This window comes from Penicillium atrosanguineum, assembly GCF_028827265.1.
Source record: "Penicillium atrosanguineum strain IBT 20685 chromosome Unknown utg000001l_segment0_segment0, whole genome shotgun sequence".
Classification (NCBI taxonomy): Eukaryota; Fungi; Ascomycota; class Eurotiomycetes; order Eurotiales; family Aspergillaceae; genus Penicillium; species Penicillium atrosanguineum.
The window spans coordinates 103,759-120,040 of record NW_026623133.1 but is presented as its reverse complement, the minus strand read 5'-3'; the positions used below and the strand labels follow the sequence as shown (position 1 = coordinate 120,040).

At 47.7% G+C, this 16,282-nt stretch overlaps 6 protein-coding genes across 6 annotated transcripts; 1 reads left to right on the top strand and 5 right to left on the bottom strand.

The window, feature by feature from the left end:
• Nucleotides 1–1,990: 1,990 nt before the first annotated feature.
• N7443_000039 (A4/G1 family peptidase) lies at nucleotides 1,991–2,797 on the bottom strand (the record flags this gene model as incomplete). Its single annotated transcript, XM_056880095.1, has 1 exon — nucleotides 1,991–2,797. One exon carries the CDS (start codon nucleotides 2,795–2,797, stop codon nucleotides 1,991–1,993), a length of 807 nt encoding a protein of 268 aa, XP_056745333.1.
• Nucleotides 2,798–4,831: 2,034 nt separating this feature from the next.
• Nucleotides 4,832–7,038, bottom strand: N7443_000038 (fungal specific transcription factor domain-containing protein; the record flags this gene model as incomplete). Its single annotated transcript, XM_056880094.1, has 5 exons — nucleotides 4,832–5,040; nucleotides 5,117–5,635; nucleotides 5,699–5,964; nucleotides 6,014–6,451; nucleotides 6,509–7,038. 5 exons carry the CDS (start codon nucleotides 7,036–7,038, stop codon nucleotides 4,832–4,834), a joined length of 1,962 nt encoding a protein of 653 aa, XP_056745332.1.
• Nucleotides 7,039–7,457: 419 nt separating this feature from the next.
• N7443_000037 (isocitrate lyase/PEP mutase family protein) lies at nucleotides 7,458–8,422 on the bottom strand (the record flags this gene model as incomplete). The annotated part of the gene is made up of 2 exons (XM_056880093.1): nucleotides 7,458–8,225; nucleotides 8,288–8,422. 2 exons carry the CDS (start codon nucleotides 8,420–8,422, stop codon nucleotides 7,458–7,460), a joined length of 903 nt encoding a protein of 300 aa, XP_056745331.1.
• A 331-nt stretch (nucleotides 8,423–8,753) lies between these two features.
• Nucleotides 8,754–11,595, top strand: acoC (uncharacterized protein; the record flags this gene model as incomplete). The annotated part of the gene is made up of 8 exons (XM_056880092.1): nucleotides 8,754–8,835; nucleotides 8,904–9,316; nucleotides 9,379–9,561; nucleotides 9,613–9,972; nucleotides 10,023–10,563; nucleotides 10,615–10,949; nucleotides 11,011–11,188; nucleotides 11,243–11,595. The coding sequence occupies 8 exons, from the start codon at nucleotides 8,754–8,756 to the stop codon at nucleotides 11,593–11,595; spliced, it is 2,445 nt and encodes an 814-aa protein (XP_056745330.1).
• Nucleotides 11,596–12,419: 824 nt separating this feature from the next.
• Nucleotides 12,420–13,306, bottom strand: N7443_000035 (copper homeostasis protein CutC; the record flags this gene model as incomplete). The annotated part of the gene is made up of 2 exons (XM_056880091.1): nucleotides 12,420–13,110; nucleotides 13,227–13,306. The coding sequence occupies 2 exons, from the start codon at nucleotides 13,304–13,306 to the stop codon at nucleotides 12,420–12,422; spliced, it is 771 nt and encodes a 256-aa protein (XP_056745329.1).
• A 442-nt stretch (nucleotides 13,307–13,748) lies between these two features.
• Nucleotides 13,749–15,441, bottom strand: N7443_000034 (uncharacterized protein; the record flags this gene model as incomplete). Its single annotated transcript, XM_056880090.1, has 7 exons — nucleotides 13,749–13,934; nucleotides 13,997–14,096; nucleotides 14,143–14,347; nucleotides 14,405–14,474; nucleotides 14,530–14,860; nucleotides 14,910–15,038; nucleotides 15,086–15,441. 7 exons carry the CDS (start codon nucleotides 15,439–15,441, stop codon nucleotides 13,749–13,751), a joined length of 1,377 nt encoding a protein of 458 aa, XP_056745328.1.
• Nucleotides 15,442–16,282: the final 841 nt, after the last annotated feature.

The following is a 16,282-nucleotide window of genomic DNA, read 5'->3' as shown; positions in this document are numbered from 1 at the left end:
TATTAGCGGGTAGGCACCGTTGTAGGGAGTTTGGATATTCCCCTCCTGGCAAGCCTGAATGGTACGACCCATTCGATCTTGTACAGCGGTAGATTTCGCCCGAAAGCCATTTTCAACGAAGCTCGCTCATTGCCGACCTCATATCGACTTAATACAGTAGAATTCGCATTTGCTGCACCTCCACCGACAACGTCCTCCATCTCCAGGAAAGATCACCGTCGGATGAGACTGTATCCAAACTAACCATAACAGGAAAGGAAAATTGCGGAGAAGTTCGGTCAACGATCGCCTCCATCAAAAACCTCAATGACCGGTTTATCTTATGATTAGCCGCCTTAAGTTGCACGAAAAGAGTGTCGACTTGTACCCCTAACCGAATGAATTTCAAGTAAATCGCCCTGCAGGAATCAGACACCCCATTTCCGGCAACGCCATCCTTCTTGTGATCGGTCATCGGGTAAGATCAGTGTCATCCATGCACGACAATGAGCTTTCCCTGTTACTGGGTTGAGTTATTGGAACGTACTGAGCCAAACTGCTCATTAATAAACCAACTTTGTGTGCACTTCCGGCCAAGCCATACCGAAATATAGTTGTTCCTGTACCTCCGATCTGAAAAGCTTTTTAAAACTCCGACTGTACTAACAGAAGCGCCCCTGCTCAAAATAACACAATGACTACGCGACGGTTGATCGATCCGCAAAACGCAAAGAGAGTATTTGATACTCTTCGATCTGGAGGAGTTGCAATTAATCCAAGCCAATATCGGCTACGGCGTAGTGGCGATTGACCCAGGCGTGCTTCACCGTATCTCTTCTTCAATGAAGGCAATCTTCCGGAGGAGCTGTTCAGGCTAGCAATGGACGCCCAGCTGCCTCTCTTTGGCTCCTCTGCCAATATGACTGGAATGGGGGCACATGTCACCGCGAAAGAAATCGAGCCCGTGATCAAAGAAGTATTGCGGATGTCATCATTGACTACGGGTGACAGAAATTCAGAATCCTCGCCCTCCATCAATGACGATAGAGTTCAGTCACCCGAAGCTCCTTAGACATGGGGCCTGCTACAAGGAGGTGAAGGACGCGCTTTTGCAATTCTGCTTTGCTAAAGGATCTAGTTGTTTCTAAGGGTTTAAGCTGTGACATGAAAATTAAGGAGTTACCTTGAAACACCAAGGGTAGTAGAGACCTGGTTATTGCGGATCTGATGAGTAGCAGATTATTGATAACTAGCATGGCAGGTAGAAGGTGTTGTTTAGATTCGTGCACAAACTTCAGTCACATCTTGTTTATTGCCTTTGGTTCAAGCCCGGTTCCATCTCTTCCAGAAGTGCGAAATAGAGCAATTGATGCTATCCTCTGAACTCAATTAAGCTGGAATAGTCTCCGTGAAGGCCGATATGTCGACAAGTACACACACAGAGGGAGAGGGAGAGAGAGAGAGAGAGAGAGAGAGAGAGAGAGAGAGAGAGAGAGAAAGAGAAAGAGAGAGAGTCAGGCTGTTCTCATGAGGTTTTGGTACACCGCAATCATAGCACCTTTACGACCAGTGAAATATTTCAGAGTAAAATCCCAATATAACCTCGAAAAGCGAGAATACATTACAGGGAAGAGAGGAAGCATTGTACTTCCCGAGTTGGGATTAACAATTTCATAAATTCCCTCCAGAGTCGAATTTTATGGGCAGTAACCTGATAAATGTATTGGTTTGGTTTTAAAAACGCATTAGTAGCCTTATACCAATGCATTTCGATAAAAAGGATTCCTTATCATCGTGTCTAGGAGGGCGGCATACTGAAAATAAAGCAAGAAGGTTTGATCTGCATTGATACTGTATTAGGAACATGATTGAGACTGCCGAATATAAGACGGTTCAACAATATGGAAAATTGACCCCATGGCTCCTCGTTTACGATCAAAAGACCATGGACTAGCCCGGTACCTGGCCACTTCAAGGCTCATTGATATTACCCAGTGCTCCGGGGTGGACTCTAGACGTACTTCACCACAACAGAGTTACTGGTGACAGAGCTGGAGGTGAGGACCTTGTTGCTCTGCTCAATATCAATCAAGGTAGCACCAGAAGGACCAACGGTGGAGCTTCCATCGGTAGCCTCGGCGCTGGAGAAAGTCACAGTACCGAAGTCGGCAAAAGGAACGAGGGAGTCGTTCTCCTCGAAGTCCTCGACGATCCACTCGGCATTGTACTCGCAAAGGTCACCATCAACGCCACCCGTGAAGGTGTGGGTCACAGAGGTACCGGTGGAAACATTCTCAATAGTGGCAGTGCCGGCGGTCTTGGAGGTGGCATCCACAGTCACCTTAATCACATTTCCAGCGGAGATGCTAATGCCACTGAAATCGTAGGCATAGTCGGGATACCACTCATACCAGGCGTCATAGGAAACGGTGCTGCCCTGGATACAGAAATCGACTCCAGTCTGCAGAATTGCGGTGCTGCAAGTATCTCCATCGATGCCCACCCATGCTGAAGCACAGTACTGCTCGTTGCTGGATGCCCCGCTAGGAAGGGTGGGCTTAGGGACAGTAAATTCCGCAGTGACTGCAGTGTACCCGGTGCCGATGAGAACTGCTCCCGCCCAGTTGGAGCTGTACTCCTCGTGCGAAGTCTTGTTCAAGTGGAGAACACTGTCGGTCCCGGGGATGAAGGGAGGGTTGCTTTGACGGCCGCTCGAGGAGCGAGCCACGTTGCGTGCCTGGCGCTTCGCAGTCAGCGGTGCTGCGAGGGCCGCAGTTGCAAGAAGCGAGGCGTTGATAACAGCAGTTGAGAACTTCATCGTGAAGGTAAAGTTGGGTTGCCTTGAAAGGTATGGCCGTGATGGAAGAATGGAACTGTTGAGCGAGAAAGGCTGAGAGTAGGCTTGCTTGGAAGAGAAAAGGCCATAGCTACACAGGGAGCACAGGCTTTATATAGCCTCCATATCTTGCTTAAGACCTATGTACCTTCAATATCGTGATAGATAACCAAGATGGCGCGAAGTCAAAAGGGCTACTCCGACTTCCCATTGTATTCCGGCGATCCAAGCACCATGAGACTCGATATTGATGCAACATCATGGACAGTAGACCCACGCCACTAGGAACAGCATGCATGAGTTTCCCCTGCACATACGGCATCTGAGTATGTGACGCCGTCGGAGACCGATGGGGTTCCTCGAATTAGCCTGAGAGATGCAATTTGGGCCGGCCTGCAGAGATTCATGAAGAAAATCTAGCTCACATAGAGAAGTCATCAAGATCAGACTAGCCTGATCCACAGTCACGAGTCAACCAATGGCTAGCCTTAGATCTATCCACAGCGTGGCATCTGATGAACGGAGAGTTTTCTGGTGACTCCAAGCGGATTTGCTTCGAGGGCCAAAGCGGTATAGTCAAGTATCTTGTGGTCATTTGAAGAATGACGGCTATCCTTCGGACTATGACGACAATGCAAAGGACTGGGAGAAGTCACTCTCAACCGTCTCTTCCTGTATGCAAGAAATACAGAATTTCGGCATAGATAGCTTCCGACAAGTATAATCAGTTACAAGGTGAGCACCCCACATTCGTCAAGAAATACGCAGTCAGCCACGGGCGCTTTTTAGCGCCGGCTCTCCCTATTAACAGTCCGCGATGGGAAATCTGCGGATTTCCGACGGGGTTGGGCATTGCGATAAGGAAGATTCATCTCACAACCCAGTAGAGAGAGGCCGGGATTACATTGTATACCGGGGTTTGGCCGTGTTCAGATGAGCCAAAGCAAACAAGGTAAGGATCGCCCATTATGGCTCTAGATTGTTGAACGATTTTCGATAAGCGATGTTGATACGATGTTACTGTGGCGTGAGACTAGGGAGCTCGTCTATCAGCCACGGGTTGGTGCGCACACTAAGCTTTTGACAAGCAACAGTGCCGAGCACGAGGCGGCCCCGTTGTGCAAGGCACCGAAAATGACGGTATCGAGTTATGCTTGATAACTTCATCTTCCCCATGACGGTGGTGGCGGGGTTGTTCCTGTGCTTACGATAGTCAAACGGGTTTGGTCTATCGCAGGTTTGTATCTCTATCTATAGAAAGGGTTGCAGGAGATTAGATTGGACGCCACTACTGCCGCAGCGCGGTCAAGCACGTCCACGCTAACTAAGTTCGAATATCACATCCGAAGTCCCGCGACAGGGTCAGCGGCGGTTGTTGCTGGGATGTTGCCCCTCCCTCCTGATATGCTGAATCACACCCTCAGAGATAAATTAGTGGACCAGGCGCCTGTAACACTGCACCAAATTCAATTTTGAAAGACATGTTGATCAAGAAGCCTAGATGATTTGAATCATGAGCACACTCAACGGTCACGGCAAGAGCCCGTCGGCATATGAAGCGGAAAGGAGAAAATGAGCAAAGACAAAGAGTCTGAAGGAGGTCCGACCGGCCGAACGCAATGAGGGGATGTCAATACGAATACTGCGGTGGACCGGAGATACAATTATCCTTCATGTTTATTACTTATGTAATCTAGAATCCCCTATAAATTGGCAGAATCAGGGGTAATACAAAGACAGAGCTTTTGATATCGTTGATTGGTTGCATATAAAACATTCCGACAGATGCGAACTAAGCCCCCTAAATACTTAGTGAGCTAACTACTGCTGGAACTACTATGCAGAGCAATCTCCGAGTCTCGATAATTCCTTGTCACAATCCGTAAATTTAATTTAATCGACGTTCGCTTGCATGATTTTAGTGAAAGAATCAAGAATGTGCTCAGGTGCCATTGTTGTCCACATTGCGTACGACTCGGCTTGTTGTGTGCCATCCAGGTACGTCTGAAGCAAGATTCATGACAGTGCATTGAAGACGGCAGATTCTTCAGCGGCAAGACTAGGATCGAAAAGAGTATTCTCTTCAAAGTCGAACGGGAGAAGAGAGAGCATGTCCAGGTCAAACACATCCTCGAATGTCAGTCGATCTACCTCGATCTCTGATGACATAGGAGGATTGATGCCTGTTGCTAAGATCGGCTCATCTGGAGAATTATTCCTGGGCTCTGGTGTATGAGTAGTATTAGTCAAGAATCAATGAAATCTATTGGGGATCCCATTTCACAGAAGTTGGAGACATACCGCGAGGTGGTGTATGCGGAGCTGAACCTTGTCCACCAAAGCTCTCTCTCCAGTTCCACAGTTGATCGTGAAGTAGACTAGCTGCCAGCCTCGTTCGTAGCTTCAAATGCGGTTCTTTCCCACTTTGTTGAGACTGCCCCTGCATACTCCAAAGTTGGGCTAGGATCTTGGAGGTCCTTCCTGGAAGATCGTTGTCTTCTAGTGAAGTTCGACGGAGGAGAGAAAGTGCAGCGTTGAATGACTGCTTTCCGCCTTCTGCATCTAGAAGACCAACCAGGCTAGAATCTTCGAGGCGGAGAATAAATAATGCCGCCAAAGACGTTACCCGGTAATATGATGCAGGTGAATATTTCATAAGGTTGGACGTGGTATCAAGCTGATAAAGCTTCATTATCAAAGCCTTGGCTGTTTCAAAGGCTTTCAACAAGCCCGTCTTACGAGCCAGAGAGTCTTCCAAATCAAGCAAGTAAAAGACATAAAGTTGCAGTCCGATGCCACTCAATATTATTTCGTTCTCATCTGCTCTCATTTTAGCCTATAAGATCATACATTGAAGGACAAGGGTTTGAAGCCCGGATTTACCTGTAAGTGAGTTGCTTATGGATCGTGACAGATCCGTAAGTTCCTGCTCAAGGAGGCCCAAGACAGGGAGTATCTCATGTGAAAGAAGCCCGTTTGTGCCTTTTGGAAGACATTTAGACATGTAATTGCTGACCCGAGCAGAGAATCGGTGCATCAAAAGTTGGTGTCTCATTTCCATGGGGAGAATGTAAGGACTCCCATGGTCACAGATGCGGTCCACCATCCAGTCTGAGGAGGCTAGTGCCATACCATTTGTAGTTGAGATACTATAATGATGTCAGCTCCCATCAACTGCTTCAAAGAACAGAGGCTCACCTTTGAGACACGATGTAGCAAACAGACCAGGTCTTCACCACTTCAGAGACCTCTGCTGAGCTCAGCTTTCGTTTAGTTCGAGAAAAATCTTGAATTGCCTCGGGTTGATGTAGACCGAGCTGCATTGCCATAGTTTGGGCGATGTTGACCAGCATGGGAGTTGTGTCAGTTGAAAGAGAAGATGTAGGACACGGCCACATGCATAGAAGGCAGATTGATTGCACAATGTACCAATTGTGTGGAGGGTTGGATATTGTTTCCCAAAGTAGCATTTTTACCAGAGAGCCCAACGTGGTTAGTAGGCTTGGTTCATCAGGGTACTGACGAGAGGCTATATAGATGATGGCCCAGAACAGAACTGGACTCCGATCAAAATATATATTTGGAGCGAGAGATGGATCTAGAAGCTGCATGAATGGGTGGTATTTAGTGAAGAACCTAACTCGTATTAGCAACTCCAATGACCACTATTGAGTCGCGGCTCATGACGCGTACAGATGAAATAAAGAGTTGATCTGCTGAGCTTGTAAGCGGAGATGGCCGATAGATCTCGGAATTGTGGGACGTAGAGAATCTTGGGGCGCATTGGCTTTTTGATGGCGAGTTATTTGGGAATCATCCAAGAGAAGGCCGCCGCTGCTCGGTTCGGTCGCTTGGTCCGATAAGCCCGTGAGGCAGGGTTTAGAAGCTTGGCCCAAGAAAGACTTTTCAAAAGTTGGTTTGGAATGTGACGGGAAGCCAGAAACGGACGATCTTAGTTCCCGAACTTCATCCTCGAGTTCTTCAAGTCTTCTAGTGACCATTTTAGTGCTAGTTGACAGGGATGACGTCGGGTACTTGCGCGCGCTTGTTGACTCTTTTGAACTCAGTATCCACTTCACAATCCAGACCGACACGTTGACAGCGTGAACAAGGAGCCGTTCCCCCTGTGGATACCTCACATCGAATCTGCGCAGTGTTCTAGCTATTGCTTCATGACGCTCGTCGAAGGACGGCTCACCTTTGCCTGTCGGCATTGCCGGCATGCAATACGCCGACCTCGATGATTTGATTCCTGTGGTAAACTGCAATTCTGTCGCCCCATCATGTCTTGGGGTCAATGAGACTCCAAATGTTCGAGAATGTATAGATAGATAGAAAAGGGAAGAAGCTCATCTCCGAAGGCGGGGCTCAAGCCTCTCACGTGACTATATTAGAAGGTCGAGTCGCACACTTAGGCTCAACTGGAATTTTTCGATGCATGAAATTGCTGAAAACAACAAGATGCGACTGGAGCACCAGCCACAAGGAGATACGCTTCTGTGATAGGCCCGCTAGTGGATCTTTTACGACCTTCTTTACTCTAAACAGTCTTAACTGGCCGAGCGCAGATCTAGGTGGACCATCAATAATGACTTTCTCAACTATGTTGACTCTACCCTGGCGTTTATCTTCCAGGAAAATATCATACACCTTGCTGGAACAGACCTTCACCAGATGCCAGGTCAATTGCGAGCGCTTCCTTCAAGCCAACCACATTGAATAAATCCTTAGGACTCCCTACCCCGGATGCGACCGGAGCCCCCGTCTCTTTGAGGTGCTTCGCTGCTTGTTGAACAGCGGAATAGACAGGACCCAACGCGAATCCCGGGAAGATGATCAGTCGAAAGCCCAATTCCTGTGCCTGCGGGGCCGACATATTGGGCGATAACCCCCCTGAAACGGCGTTGAAGAGTACAGGCGTTGGGTAAAGATCTCCACAAACGCGTCTGCCCTGTTCTTCTGATGTGATTGCCTCCATGAATGCAACGTCTGCTCCGAGTTCGATGGCTCTTCTCAATCGTGAGATGGCTTCATCGTACCCTAAGGTGGCCAGCGCATCGGTCCGCGCGATGATAACAATATCACCTCCCGATATCTTACGAGCGTTAACTGCAGCTTGAATGCGCGACATATACTCATCCTTGCTGACCAGCTGCTTGTTGGGAAGATGGCCACATCGCTTTGACGTTGGCTGATCCTCCAAGTGAAGCGCCGCCACTCCTGCACGGATATATTCGGTGACGGTGCGATGAACCATTAGGGAACCACCAAACCCTGTGTCCGCATCAGAAATGAGGGGCCTGGATCGATCAAGTCCAGCAATCATCTCCGCATTCCCCCGCATTTCATTGAGTGTTATAATACCAAGGTCTGGTTGTCCAAGCCTTGATGCGGTGGTCCCGGCTCCTGTCTGGAGATAATGCAGCCTGTTAGCAATGGTTCTGGGGAGTTCGAGAAGGAACACATATTCACCATATACAAGACATCAAATCCCGCCCCGAGGGCAATTCTCGCGGTAAGACCATCATATACACCAGGGCATATAATTATCTTGCTCTCGTCGGCCAGTAGATGCCTAAGCCTTGAAACTGCGGATGTGTTTGCCATCCTATAAAATATTGGAACAGGAAATACAGACAATACTGGACGGTATCGAGGAACAATGTTCAGGGGGTTGCTTACGATCTTGAAATTCTGATAATAAAGAGTATAATTTATGTATGCTCTGTTTTGCCGCCTGGGCCTTGTTGCGTGAACGCTCCGACGAGTGCTGCGAGGCCGCTTTCGGCCCGCTTGCGGGCCGGGGAAGTGTACCAGCGGGCCTCGTTCGGTAATTTGAATTGAAGATATAACGGTTGACCATCGGGACTGGATCAAAACAGTCAAGCTAGATCACTCGTTAGAATTCCTCGAGTTGAAAGTCATCCCTGTCACCAATATGACCGAGCCCAAGTCATCGCTCGACCAACTTCTCGACATTCTCTACCATTCGAGAAATATTGCGCTGCGGCCCCAAGAAGGTAGATGCCTGCTGATTTATGATTGCTATATTTGTGAATTTTGGCAATTTCAGCTGACCTTTGATAAGTCTCTTCACTTGACCGGTCGCAAAATGTGTTAGCAGTGCTCACTGTTGCCATCAAGCTTTTACAGAAAACGGGAAATGATCGGGAATCGAACGCACTCTTGGATGTCATCGAAATTTGTCGCCAACCCCCTGAACTGGGAGGACTCGGCACTGCAGAAAGCAGCCCACTCACACCGGAGCTTGTGTCTGAAATCCTGTTCTTGACCTCTGCATGGTTGGAAGCGCTCAATTCAGCCGACCATGCCAAATCGTTGCCCAAGCCTCTCTCTCAGCGGCCCGCTGGTCGCCGAGGCATGACCCTCAGCGAGAAGATCTTTGCCATTCATGATATGGAGCAGAAGGGATTCGTTGTGCCAGGGGAGCTGATCCGAATTCACGTAGACTGGGTGATTGCCTCGGAGGCATCCTGGATGGTACGTTGTCACCTCGACCCACCCAGTTGGAGATTTTTCGATCTAAATTTGAACATGAAAAGGGTATGGAGAGAACATATGATAGCCTTGGGAAACCAGGAATCTTTCGAAATGATCGTTTTTGGCTTGCAGGCGATCATGTTGTGCACCCACGGGTGAATAAATTGCCCAAGGTTCGAAGGCTAATTGACGCAAGTGAGCGTGCCAAGCGAGTCTTCAAAATGACGGATTACCAAGGCATGAATGTATTCGTTCCTTTCTGCACACACTTAACTTCTTACTGACGAACGTACAAGTACACGATCATGCACACGGAGTTCTACAGAGAACGAGCGCAACCAGGGATGGTAGTTATCGGGTCGGATTCACATACGTGTTCATCGGGAGCAGTCGGATGCTTGGCTATTGGACTCGGAGCTGCAGATGTCACTTTGCCCCTAGTGACTGGCGAAACATGGTTCAAAGTGCCCGAGTCTGTCAACATCCGTCTCATTGGATCTCCGAAGCCGGGCATAGGAGGAAAAGATGTGATCCTTTACATTCTGCAGCAGCTAAAAAGAAATACAGTGGCCTCTGATAGGATTGTAGAGTTCACGGGCCCTGGTATTTTGCATTTGTCCTCAGACGCAAGATTCGCGATTTGCAACATGACGACGGTAAGAATGACAGCCCAGCGAGTGAAGAAATGACACTGACAACGATTCAGGAGTTTGGAGGCGTGACTGGTATCTTTGTTCCTGATCAAATTACACATGATTTCATTCAGAAGCGACGACTGCCTCGCCACAAAAGTCTTCCCACTTACTTTAGGCCTGATGCTGATGCCCACTATGCCGAAGTCCACGAGATAAACCTTGGAAATGTTAGGTCTTTCTTGGCGAAATATCCAGAACCAGATAATGTGGTTCCTGTCGGCGAGCATGAGGGTATGGAACTTGATGGCTGCTTTATCGGGGCCTGCACAACTGCCGAAGAGGATTTGATCTTTGCTGCATTGGTGTTAGAAAAGGCTCTGCAAAAGGGGCAAAGGCCTATCAAAAAAGGAAAACGAAAGGTCGTTCCTGGGTCAATGCCCATCCTTCACCGTTTGCGTCAGCTGGGACTCACGGATATCTACGAGGATGCGGGTTTTGAAATTGGAATCCCTGGGTGCAGTTATTGTGTTGGCATGTCTGCCGACCAAGCCGCTCCTGGAGAGGTATGGCTGTCTTCGCAGAATCGGAATTTTGAGAATCGGATGGGAAAAGGTACGCTATAGCTGTTTTAATGATTTTTCAGTACTTAATACGTTTATGCAGGATCAATTGGACATCTCGGATCCGCCGCAACAGTCGCTGCATCCTCGTTCCAAATGAGATTGACCGACCCCGATGATTTGATCGGCTCCATCGATCTGAGCAGGTGGCAAAATCTCAAAAGGACAGTACATTCTAAAAAAGGCACACCTTCAAGCAAAGTGCTCGAATATGTTGAGCCCAGTGGTGATACTCAGACTTCGTCAGATGTGGCCGTTTTCTCGCACAAAAATGATATAATGGATAGCCAACTGCAGCTAAACGCAAATGTCTCAGACACGCAGCGCATTTTGAGAGGCAAAGTCCAAAACCTTGGGGATTTCATTGATACGGATGCGGTAAGTAGCGGGAGGTTATCTTCAACCGAGAGAATTCAATTAGCTGACAGCTTCTGTCTAGCTTGCGCCCGCCGATTTCCTAATGGAAATGCGGGACAATAAGATGAGCGGACTCTACTGCTTGCAGTATACAAACCCAGGATTCCGCGACCGTGTCAAGGAAGGCTTGAATATTGTGGTGGCTGGGAAAGCATTCGGATGTGGTTCATCCCGCGAGCAAGCAGTCATGGCGTTACTAGGTAAGTCTGCGGCCAGTCACAAGTATCTGCTGTTTCTCAAATTTCTTCACATAGGGTGTGGGGTTCAGTGTGTCATTGCCAGGTCGTTCGCTTTCATCTTCCAACGGAACATGCCTAATCTTGGAATGCTGGGTATCACAATGCAGAATGACGCATTCTATGAAGCAGCTCAGGATGGAACGGAAGTTTCTATCGATATTCACAACAGAATTATTTATCTTGGAAAGAGAGACTTTCAATTCCAGCTCAGTCAGATGGAACAGGAGCTTTTCGACCGCGGAGGCGTTGCATCTGCTTTTCGCCATTTTGGTAACAAGTTGTTCGAAGCTATGACTGCTCCAAGGGGGTTAGGAGATGCAGCCCATCAGGAACAGCCAGCTGGACCAAATGATATTCCACAGTGGTGAATAAAAGACAAATCAGAAGACGCTGCAAGAATATGACCTACCAATGAACTGAACGGTGACCATAAATCAATAAGCACAAGTTACGGAGGATTCACAGAAGTATTAGGAATTCGCTCCCTGACAATTTCGTATATCTCACACAAACAGCATATGGGGTTACTATGCTGCCAAAATAGAACATAGTTCGTTGAAGGAGACAGATTGGATTCTATTAACCTTCAAAAGCTTCAAGAAAGCGTAACTACTAGGAATTTTTCATCCGGAAAAAACAATCCTCGAGCCTCACGATTGTGAGATCATACACGCAAAGGGTGTCATATCAAGCAAGCAAGTTCAATGATTTCCACATTCCAGTAGTTCAACAGATATCTGCATACGCTGTCAGACACCAATCATCCGAGTTGACTGAAGACAACCCAAGCCAGCATGAAATATAGAGTTTAAGCTCAAGAGTGAATCGGAAGAAAAAGTTGCATCACGTTGTAAAATTCGCCTACGTCCAATTCGACTCAAAACCGAGTCATACACTGTCAGCCCCTTGGGGCCTCAGCAAAAATTAAACTTTGTTAATATGAAGACGGCGTTGATTCGAAGGAAGAAAAGGTGTTCAACTGTCCTCTGTGAGTGTACTAGAAACTATTTAAGAATAAATCTACTGTAGGTGAATACGAGAATACCAATGAATTAAATTTCAATATCTTCGATTTCTGCACGTCGCGCTCGATTTCTCATCTTCCTTCGATCGCTTTGTCTCGGAAGCCAAGTCACAAGTCACATGCAGAGTTTTTGGTACAATGGTGCGACCGGTTATTTTCATTTTTCTTTTACGGGGTGCTTTTTCGCTGCAGTGGATTCCCCCGCAACATGGCTCGCAGACTTTCCACCTCAGACGTCGCAACGGTCTCATCGGATGATATAAGGGCACTAGAGTGGAATGCCTGCGCATGGGACGTCTCCCTTAGTACTTGGACATTATTCGCTCTCACTGCACCGCCAACGATGATCTGGAGAGGGTTGCAGCTTTTTTGGGAATGAGATTGGAGTGGATCAAGCCGTTGGGTAAGGTCGGCTAGTCTGTCAACGCAGTCAATTGCCCTGTCACTCGATGGACCTCCACTGGTCAGAACTGATGCAAAGCCACACCCTTTTAAGTCATCCAGCGCTGTGTCCCAGTGAGATTCCGGAATGCAGTCAAAAGCGCGGTGAAAAGTGCACGGTTTTCCTTTCGCAAGCTTGACAAGCTCCTTATTTCTGGCGACATCAATCCACGAAGACAAACTTTTCGAGGAGTCTCCAGAAAGAGGGTTGAGAATGCCGAAAACAAAACCATCTGCCCCGAGGTTCCTCATATTGGACAATGTCGTTTTCATGATCTCAAATGATTCCTTGTCGTAGCAGAAGCCATTTGAATGTGGGCGAATCATAACGTATATTGGAACAGTAATCTGAGACTTGAGTTCCATCAAAGTTGTGGCGGCGGGTGAAAGTCCTCCAGATGCGTAATCCCGACAAAGCCTGAAGGATATTAGCGTGACATGGCCAAGGAACTACCTCAAAGCCCGATCGAGAATGAAAACAGAGCAAACTATAGACTCCTGTGACTTTCAAATGTCACTGGGCCTCGGACTTACTCAATTCGATCAGCACCGCCATTGGCTGCATTGATTGCAGATTCCTGATTGAAACAGGCGATTTCCAAGAGAGGGGTCATTGGAAAGCTGCGCTGGACCTTAGAGGTCGATTATATAGACCTCTATTGAAGAATATCTTGTTCGAATTCGATTGTGCCTGACCCTAGCAAAAATCAGGGGTGGAAACTGTAAAGAGGGGATTTCAAGCAACGGGCAGGACTGACTCCTCGTTTAGGTAACCACAAGGTGGTATCAGCCCGTGATCGAGCGGGGCTGAATCATCCAGGACCGGCTGGTGGGGCCCGAGCATTTCCTTCTACTCCTGGCCTTCAGCCGCCTTAGTAAATGACAACTGATTTATTGTTCCAATCACTATTACTGTTCAATCACTGTGAATTATTTCAGTTTCTCATTAATCGCATATATCCAAGGACGTGGCATCCAGTCCTCGGCTGTTTGCTCAGACAAGAATGTGATGCGGAATAAACTCTAGTCGATCTCTGCATAGAAGTGGACGTGACTTCACGACGCTTTCCCTCTCTCTGAATTCAGCTCGGCAACCAGTTGCTCCTCGATAGCAATAGTATCAATGTCCTTCTGGTTTTTCTCAATTCTCTCAACATCAGGAACCGAGGAATGCTTCTCGCCGTCAAACAACGCGTCAATCTCTTCCAGTGTCTTTCCTTTGGTCTCTACCCAATAATAAGCCTGGGGATATTAGCACAGAGATTTAAAGAAAAAAGAGACACAGATAATAGGCAGAGGCGTACAATAAGGCCTAGGATAATAATATCCCAGCTTGCATTGATCATGTACATCTTCCATCCAATGTTGCCCAGGCCGATCGGCATGATGAAAGTGAAAACCAGGCTGTGTACAGTCAGCATAGAATTATTCCGACATGCGGCTGACTTACGCAAATGCATTCAGCACAAATGATGAGAGAGCTACCCCATTGGCCCGAATAGAGTAATTCATGACCTCTGATGGGTAAAGATATAAGAGTGGTGTCCATCCGATAGAGTAAAAGCCTTGGAAGAGGAACATAACGGCTACATTTCCGTAAACAAGTGAGCCGGATGCGCCTTTCGGATTTGCGGCATATATTTTGGAGAGTCCTCCTATAATGAACAAGCAAGCACTCAGAAGGCCTTGAGAAAGAATGGCAGTTGGCTTACGTCCCCATTTTGCTGCAAGATGCGTTCCGACGAGACAACATACAAGACACCAAATGTTGAGAACCACATTCTGTAAGGTAAGTTGATCTGATGGCGATGCACATGCTCAGGTGTAATGAACTTACTGCTTTCAGCTGCTCGTTCTTTTCCGTAATGCCAGCCGTATCAAGTTCTGAGCCGAAGTAATAGGACGCAATTATGTTACCAGCAATGCAGGAAAATGGCCCCGGTGATATCCCAACAAGGAGGCGTTTTCTCGCTGAAGGAGTTCTAAGAATCTCGATGGGGCTCATGTCGTGCACGTTCTCTTTTTCCCACTTCAAAGTATCCACAATTTCTTTGAAAATTGTGAGAACTACTGGATCGGAGAGTACCCCATTTGAGTTTGTCTGTGCAACCGAAAGCCGGGCCTCTTCAAAGTGGCCCTGGTGAGCGAGCCAACGTGGAGATTCAGGACTTTTGTTGGTTAGTATAGCTCTTACAGAGCAGGAGCTCGTGAAATTACATGAATGGTAGAGTCAATATGCAAAGCATAGAGAAAATGGCCTGGAAAAGCGAAGGGGCTCTCCAGGCCCATGTCGATTGCCACTGTCCCGTGCCGAGAGTTACACCGGCAGCAATGAGAGCCCCAACACTATAGTTCCCTTAGTGATGGACTCCAGTTGAGGTGAGTAGACTGACTAGTAGAAATCATTCAAGAGTCCAACGCCCCATGCACGCCAACGACTTGGGAAAGCTTCTGATAAATAAACGCCGCCGGCAACCCCGGTAATTGCACTTCCAAATCCGAGTATTATTCTGGCGGCGACGAACATGCCAATATTCTGTGAAGCGGTTTGGATGATGATGCCAACAATGGTCAGACATGACCCCCAGAATATTGCCGGACGACGGCCCAACCGATCTGCAATGACTCCTGATACTAAAGGCCCCAAGAAGCCACCAATGAAAACGGAGGCAGTATTGAGCCCAGTTGTGGCGTTATTGAGCTTGAAATAGTCCGTGTATGAGGACAAGATATTGAGACCATTTAACATTGACCCGTCATAGCCACCGGTCTTATTAATGTCAGCTCACCTTGGAGGCTCCAGTGAAAAAGGGTCGACTGGTGAACGGACTTACAGCAGACTGAACAATAGAACAAACCAATAACAGTATTGAAACAGTGAAAGTGGACCCAGGAACCCACGCGGGCATCCATGTCCCCGTTGCAGTCTTTCTTAGCATTGAGGGGGATAATATATTAGGGAAGGGATAGCCCTGGAAACCTCGAGAGTTGGAAAATATACCGTTGGTCTTCTATGTGGGCACAGAATACCCAGCTATATAGGGCCGTATCTATGCCTTGAGTAGGTTACTCCGCATATTTGATTGTTAGTCGTGGGGTAGTGAGTGAGGTGGGATCCGATGATATGCCGATAGTAGTGTTCCATCACCATTTGGTCGATCAGCGGAGTTGCGCTCTCGAGAATAGGGGCTATCTAATCTTCTTCCTGTCAGAAATTCCAGCACTCGGAGCGACCCGTCTTATCGGGGAACTACCCGCCCCCCACCTCCCTTACCTGAGTATCAATTGCACTTGAGATGCAGATCGAAGACGTAAGGTCTGATGATGCATATTTTGACCGTGAGCCACATTGAATCTGAACTTGAATGAAACTTTTCTCCTTGCTATTAAAATACCGCATGAAGAATGCTTGGGGAAAGAATTATTTTAAAGTTCTTTTAAATAGGTTCCGAGCAGAAGATAAGCGGGGTCGAAATGGCTGGCGGCTCGAAGCGACGTTGCATGGAACTGGGCGCACCAAGCGGCGGCAAGGGAAAGCTTCGTTAGGACCTTGACCTGAGACTTTTGGCCACACTGTGATGATGACACAG